At 38.7% G+C, this 8,354-nt stretch overlaps 1 protein-coding gene across 1 annotated transcript in view; it reads left to right on the top strand.

The window, feature by feature from the left end:
- Nucleotides 1–8,354, top strand: part of PLXNC1 (plexin C1) — a 735,616-nt gene that overhangs the window by 590,548 nt on the left and 136,714 nt on the right. Inside the window, exon 30 of the mRNA XM_044087647.1 lies at nt 2,113–2,276. Coding sequence (XP_043943582.1) covers nt 2,113–2,276 — 164 coding nt within the window. The remainder of the gene's footprint in view (nt 1–2,112; nt 2,277–8,354) is intronic.

Genomic DNA, 8,354 nt, shown 5'->3' with positions numbered 1-8,354 from the left:
ACCTTAACATGGTGAAAAGTTCCTGCTTAGTATTTCTCTTTTTGTGACTAGTTTGTATCACTTTTGTGTTCCAATGCTGGTTGCACTTGTTATATATTTGCTAATATGTTTTGAATGTAACCCAAGCTAAGCCTGCGTCCAGTAATCCTGTGATCAGTGCTCTACCCTCGTAGCCAGAGTGTAAAATAAAATATATGTGTATATCTATGTGTATATATATATATATATATATATATATATATATATATATATATATATATATATATAGTTGTCATATAGATCTATTGGCCACTTGAGGTCAGTCTCATTAAACCACTGTTACATGCCTAGCATTTTAAACTGAAATCACCACATTAGGAAAATAAATAGAAATTTGTGGGATATGGAGGATATAGTGAATATCCTCATGCATGGTGAAACTGAAGAACTAATTCCATTGCAAAAAATGTGCATGTATGTGTGTGTGTGTATGTATATATATATATATATATATATATATATATATATATATATATATATATATATATATATATATATATATATATATATATATATATATATATATATATATATACATACATATATATATATATATATATATATATATATATACACACACACACACACACACACACACACACACACACACACACACACACACACTCATATATATATATATATATATATATATATATATATATATATATATATGGTTCCCTATCAGAAGCCTGAAACACTATAAGACTGAAAATCAAAATACTGAAACCAAAAGCCTGAAAATTCAAAATCCCGAAAAGCCAAAATACTGAAACTCAAAATCCTGAAAACACAAAATGGACATATTGACGTCATTGTGGCTTTGCTATTGTTAGCCCTGTGGTGTTAGGTCATGCGTTGGGTTCAGGTAAATGTGCGGTTGGTTTTATGTTAGGGTTAGGGGCGGTTTAAGTGAGTTAGGGTTAGGGCGCAGGTTAGGCATGTATGCAATAGTGACAAATATTGAGGTTAGGGGCGGTTTAAGTGAGTTAGGGTTAGGGCGCGGGTCAGGTGAGTGTGCGATAGTGACGGACCTTAGGGTTAGGGTTAGGGTCAGGGTCAGTTGGTAGATATTAGTGTCTTTATAGTGACATATTAGCATTATTTGTGTTTTCAGGATTTTGAGTTTCAGTATTTTGGGTTTTCGGGATTTTGAATTTTCAGGCTTTTGGTTTCAGTATTTTGATTTTCAGTCTTATAGTGTTTCAGGCTTCTGATAGGGAACCATATATATATATATATATATATATATATATATATATATATATATATATATTGGTCTACTTCACTCCAATTTTTACATAACAGAAAATCAAAAGATTGAGACAAGAAGAGCAAAATCACACAACACCGAACCTTTACATTGCAAAAATTCAGATCAAGGAAACACCAGCTGCACATGTCACACACCACTCAGAGCTTCTCAATCGAGATCGCTAGCAACTGAGGATCAGGAAATTTACCCTTTTCCTCACTGTAGTATGATCTCGGAGTTGGGCGCCCACATAAGGGGGGGGTGCAGGTGGGCTTGCACCTGTATAAAAATGTGGCAAAAGGTAGATATTTGTGTTGACTTGGAGCAGCTGCTGTTTCTTTGTTCTGAATTTCAGCAATGCAAAGGTTTGGTGTTGTGCAATTTCACTCTTCTCACCTCATTCTTTTGATTTTGTGTGTATATTTAAATATGTCAGAGTGTGTGTGTGTGTGTGTGTGTGTGTGTGTGTGTGTGTGTGTGTGTGTGTGTGTGTGTGTGTGTGTGTGTGTGTGTGTGTGTGTGTGTGTGTGTGTGAGGAAATAAAGAGGGATGTGCATGTAAATTTACACATACAAATATAAATAGAAATGTTTTAATATATTATGAGGCACAGAAGGAGACAAACAGGTTATACTGTTAAACAATATTGGATTGGTATTAGAAAATCCACTATCGCATTTTATGCGGTTCTTTGTCTAGTTACACCAAGTTAAGCCATATCTGTGACCAAAATGATTCCTTCTTTATCTGCATAGTATCTTGATACATTTGTTCCTAATGAAAGTACACAGTGTCTTTATATTTTTTTTTTGTTTTTTCAGGGAGCTATTCATTTTGACGTAGAAACGCTCTTTAAAACTATTTGGAGTTTGCCAAAAGGCAAAGCACCTATAGCTATAAAGTACTTTTTTGATTTTCTCGACACACAAGCAGAGAATAAAAGAATTACAGACCCAGATGTGATGCACATATGGAAAACTAACAGGTAAGTATATTTTCTGGGCTATGCAAAATACTCTTAATAGGCAAAATACTGTTTCATTTTGGTGGGTTTATATATTTTTTAAGTTTTGTATTAAGAATTACTTTTCAGTACTCGATGTCCTATTTTTCTGCTTAGTTTCCTACCATTCCCATCATCTTTCTTTGAAAACTGTGTGTTCACCTATTTAACTACTTAGTTCATGTGTGCATTCACCTGTTTCACTATTTAGTCCATGTGTGTGTTCACCTGTTTCACTAGTTAGTCCATGTGCGCGTTCACCTGTTTCACTACTTAATCCATGTGTGTTCACCTGTCTCACTATTTAGTCCATGTGTGAGTTTGCCCGTCTCGCTACTTAGTCCATGTGTGTGTGTCCACCTGTTTCACTACTTAGTCTATGTGTGTTCACCTGTTTCACTACTTAGTCCATGTGTGTGTTCACCTGTTTCACTACTTAGTTCATGTGTGTGTGTTCAACTGTTTCACTACTTAGTCCATGTGCACGTTCACCTTTTTCACTTCTTAATCCATGTGTGTTCACCTGTTTTACTACTTAATCCATGTGTGTTTACCTGTTTCACTACTTAGTCCATGTGTGAGTTTGCCTGTCTCAATACTTAGTCCATGTGTGTGTGTCCACCTGTTTCACTACTTAGTCTATGTGTGTTCACCTGTTTCACTACTTAGTCCATGTGTGTGTTCACCTGTTTCACTACTTAGTTCATGTGTGTGTGTTCAACTGTTTCACTACTTAGTCCATGTGCACGTTCACCTGTTTCACTTCTTAATCCATGTGTGTTCACCTGTTTTACTACTTAATCCATGTGTGTTTACCTGTTTCACTACTTAGTCCATGTGTGAGTTTGCCTGTCTCGCTACTTACTTCATGTGTGTGTGTCCACCTGTTTCACTACTTAGTCTATGTGTGTTCACCTGTTTCACTACTTAGTCCACGTGTGTGTTCACCTGTTTCACTACTTAGTCCATGTATAATAGGGACTTAAATCTTAGTCTTTTGCTCCAGGTTGGTCTCATTTCCTGGCTATCCAATCTGATATGAATCTGTGTCATAATCCTAACTTTCCTCAGATCATCCCTAAGCAGGACTGCTTAGAATGTTATCAGCATGCTATGATTCTGTAATTTTCACTCCTACTGCCATTGCCAGATCTTTTAAACTATGCAATGAGGGATTCTTAAGGACCAGCATTCAGATGCATGGTACATACTATATGTGACTAGTGCACAAAACTCCTGATTCAGAGAAAATTCCAGACCAAGGCAACAGGAAAACAAAACATATCTGAGTAGATTCCATTAAAACTTTCCATACTTACTGATTGCATAATACAACCCAAGATTGTACAAATATTCCATCTTTTATAAAAAGGAAAAGCATTTTCCCTAATTGGAAGTAGTAGAACATGGGGTGCATATGTTCTACAATCTGCAATCTAAAGAAGTAGCAAATGGTTTGGACAGAGCAATGGCAGCATAAGTTATGAAAATACAGAAAAAAGAATCAATGTCTTTACAAAAAGGAATAAGCTATGGAGGGAGCGTAAAAATGGTTATATACTATTGAAGAAGGATACACTCACAAAGGGTATCTTACATGAAAATAAAATATGACTCTGTCATTGTACATGTGGGTATGAATGACCTGAGACCCTCCTACCATCACCCAGAATGATACCACAGCACAAGCAGAAAATGATTGATTTCAACAATTGGCTAAGTTTCTGGTGTTATTCTAAGGGGATCCAGTATCTGCCTGCCTGGGATGACATCACTGACAAACCTCGATGCTTTGCCAGAGATGGCCTGCATCTGTCACCCCTGGGATTCTGGATACTGACCAAGGCTCTTGCCATCCCTATAGTGCCTTTTTTAGGTGATGTTCCAAATACCAAATTACCACCGTAACAGCTATAAACAAATGCAATCTGAGGGTCATGCTGCTCAATGCTAGAAGTTTAAATTTCAAAATGCACTTGATCAAAGCACTCCTTAAAATGGAGAACATCGACATTTGTGCTGTAACAGAGACCTGGTTCAAAGCAGCAGAAAGCACCCCTGCACTACCAGGCTAAAACTCATTCCACACCTTTCGGCCCCTGAACTTGGACCAAAGCTCCAAAGGCGATGGTGTTTCCACATTCATAAAGGATGTGCATACCTCCAGACTGGTAGCCCAACATAACGCATCAAAGATACTTCAGGTGCAGCTAACATTGAGTATGACAGCGATTCAGGTTGTAGCCTGCTATAGGTCCCCAACCATGTCCCAAGACTCACACCCCATGTTACTAAGCACCCTGGAGAATATTAGGGTCCACACTCTCATACTGGATGACATCAACTACCACTCCATTAACTGGGAAATCTACTCATGCACCAATACACTTGCCCAACATTTCCTGGAATTCATTAATTTCAGTGCCCTAGCCAGCTCATTCTTACCCCCACTAGAGGTAGCAACATCCTTGACCTTGTCATTACTAACATGGGTGACCATTACTCTACACCAATAATCAACTCCTCCCTGGTTAGATCCGAGCACAAACTAATCACCTTGGAAATCCACATCCACCCCCACACAAAGGTAACCACCATATAAAACTTCTCTAAAGCTAACTTTTGCTCCTAAAAACAGAGGCGGTTAACTTCACGGAACCCATACAAATGGAGAATATTTGCATGACAACCAAACCATACACCAATGCACTGTACAAACACGTACACAAATGCATGGATCTCGCCATACCCAATGGAACCAAGATGCTTTCCTCCAAAAAAACAAAGACAATCTGGTGTTTCCCTGCCATAAACAAACTCTACAACAGAAAGAGGAAACTAATGCAGAATAAGGTGAAGTCCCAAGACTGGAAAAACTCCCTTATCAGCCTCGCCAAAAAGTTGAGATCCCTCATCAAATCCTATAAAACTAGCTATGAAACCAGAATTGCAGCAGATAGTAAAGACAGCAACAAGGTCTTCTATAGTTATGTAAAGAATCTCCACGACAATACCCAGATTTGTTCTGAGCAACTGCACAATGGTACCTCCTATACCGAGCCAACAGATATTGCCAATATACTGGCCGACAGATTCAGTGCCAACTTTACCCCTCCCCCCAAAGGACCAATCACAATACCAGTAGATTGCCAGGCACCCAGTATTACTACTGCACAGGTTAAAACAATACTGTCCAAGGCCAAGAATACAGCTTCTATGGGACCTGACAATATCCCTGGCTGAGTTCTACATGAACTACAGAGTGAATTGGCACCTCACCTGTGTGCCCTGTTCAGTCACAACCTCACCTCAGGTTTTGTCCCTACCGAATGGCAGACTGCTACAGTCATCCCTCTCCACAAAGAAGGAGCGACTACAGACCCTGGGAACTATCGCCCCATTAGCCTGACAAATCTGATATGCAAAGCTATGGAATGCATCATCATGGACCTAATAAACAAGGGTACAGGGAATCTCCAAACTCTGAATCCCACACAGTTTGGTTTTGTGAAGGGTAGATCATGCCTGCTCAACTTGGTTGGCTTCTTTGAGTCAGTCACCAGAGCTGTGGATGAAGGCAAGGTAGTTCATACAGTCGACTTCTTTGAGTCAGTCATCAGAGCTGTGGATGAAGGCAAGGTGGTTCATACAGCCTACCTTGATCTGGCCAAGGGCTTTGATACCATTCCCCACTCAGGAATCATAGAAAAACGCACTAAGCTAGCCATCAACCCCTATATTACTAGGTGGGTTGCAAACCGGCTCACAGATAGAACCCACAGTGTGAAAGTAGCTGACTCCAAGTCAGTCTGCCAACTAATCATGAGTGGAATCTCACAGGGTTCGGTCCTGGGTCCTCTCCTGTTTGGTATCTACTTCTCTGATGTCCAGGCCAACATGAAGGGACTCTGGCTGGCAAAGTTAGTAGATGATTGCAAGTTGGGAGCTATTATTAACTTCCCAAGTGATATTGACATCCTACAGAATGGCCTCACTGAGACTGACAACTTATGTCAGAACCATGGCCTTAAGCTCAATGACAAAAAATGTGTCGTCATCCACTTTGGGAAAAACCCAGGTCCCATGTATTACCACATCAACGGTAGTCCACTGAACACAGAAGGCATTATACGAGATCTGGGAACACAGGTTGACAGCAACCTCTCTTTTGATCACCACATTGCCACTGTGGTCAGAAAGTCCTTCTGTGTGGCACATCTCATTACTAGGAGTTTTGCATCCAGGAAGAAAGAGGTCATTGTCTCCCTCTACTCTTCCCTCATTAGGCCAGTCATCAAGTACAATCCCCATTTGGCATGTACCTCACTAGACACCTGCAACAACTGGAGAGGCTGCAAAGGTACCTCACAAAGGCCTTAAACACTTGTCCTATATGGACAGACTCAAAAAACTCCAACTATTTTCTGTCTCATATCACCTACTTAGAGGTGATCTCTGCTTGACTTACAAAGCCATGTCTGACCAAGCTCTGTTAGAAATGCTACATCTAAAGAAATCCCAATCTTTCCGCACCACATGCTCCAGAGACCTCAACCTCATTACCACAATCAGCAGAATGTACTGAAGGGACAGGTTCATAACCCAGAGACTGCTCATGCTATGGAATAGACTTCCCATACATGTCAAGCAGAGCACCGTGCTGACCCTATTCAAGAGAAATCTTGATGAGTGGATGGGAAATAGAAAATTCACCCCGGGGATAACTCCAGTGGCTCTACTCAACAGAGGCACTGGGAACTAAGGTCAGGTGGCATGATGCCAGGGTAATCCTATGGCCAGGCTTGTAAAGGCCCCACGGCCATTCACCTAGTACACACCTATGAACCTATGAAATATGTCACTTGTTTTATAGGTACATTTAAAAATTAACAAAATATGCATTAGGTTTGAACAATATTATTTGAAGAAGTTGTGTAACACATTTTAATAAAAATCAGTGGTTATGGATTTTATTATGCTATCGCTACTCTTTTTGATAAATGTTATGGGATCATTAACATCCACCTGAACAAGTACCAACTCAGGTAGATGGAACATCACTTTAGCATCCGGTGGATAGTATTGCATGAGTGTATTTCTTATTGGAGTACATGTTGGGTGTTTCTTTCAGGTTGTTCAAAGCTTAATATCCTACTAGAATCTGTTCCTAGCATTATGCATATCAATTCCTAAGTGGTATTAATTTTTATTTATTTATTTGTGTATCTGTTCTAATCGCTGTATATAGTACCTTATATTAAAATGTTTTCATTGTCTACATTTTCTCTAAAACGTTTTTATTTTTTTTTATTGGTAATGGATAAGCTGCAGGTTTTTTTCCTCACATACTTATCACAAAGTGATTTCAGTTTTTGGAATGACATTTCATTTGCTTAGCCATCATTGTCAGTTTGCACCTTGTAACTCCCTTATTATTCTGCACAAGTCACCACTTCCTGTAATTTCCAGCCTTTTCCCTTTTCCTCTTGATTGGAATATAACATGATTGTTATTTTCTAACGTTGTTTTGTATGCCAGACCTACTTTCAAGATGATGTTAATGAAAAGAAGTCCAAAATGTTGTCTTGCCAAGATGGTTTCATGGCACTTCATACTAGTTAGCTTCATTTTGTGAATCATTGTGCTGTCAAAAATCATTCAACTGTTTTTAAAGTGTTGTTTTAACAAGTTTTTGAATCTGGATAAGTTGGTTTATTGTCTGATGTTGGTAGGGATAGAATTCCAGATTTTGGAGACATAATTTAAGTATAAGAACAGACCAGTAGAGGTGTGGGTTTTAGTTATAGTTAACATGGACTAGTCTGTAGAGCATAGTGATTGTATAGGGGTGTAAAGTTCTACTAAAGCTTGGAGTGCAGGACAGTTTTGAGGTCTGTATATAATATTATGAAAAGTACTAAAATAGAAAATAGAAAACCAGTTAGATGATAAACATATTCAGTAAAAATATTCAAAATATAAACAAAATAATAATTTTAAAAACTACAACATAAACCTTGCAGGATACAGCAAACCTAATGCCTCCTTACCCCAACCATC

This window comes from Protopterus annectens, chromosome 11.part0 (genome assembly GCF_019279795.1).
Source record: "Protopterus annectens isolate FY-2018-M chromosome 11.part0, PAN1.0, whole genome shotgun sequence".
In the NCBI taxonomy this organism is placed as follows: Eukaryota; Metazoa; Chordata; order Ceratodontiformes; family Protopteridae; genus Protopterus; species Protopterus annectens.
Note: the sequence above shows the minus strand (reverse complement) of the source record. Positions and strands in the feature narration are given on the sequence as shown.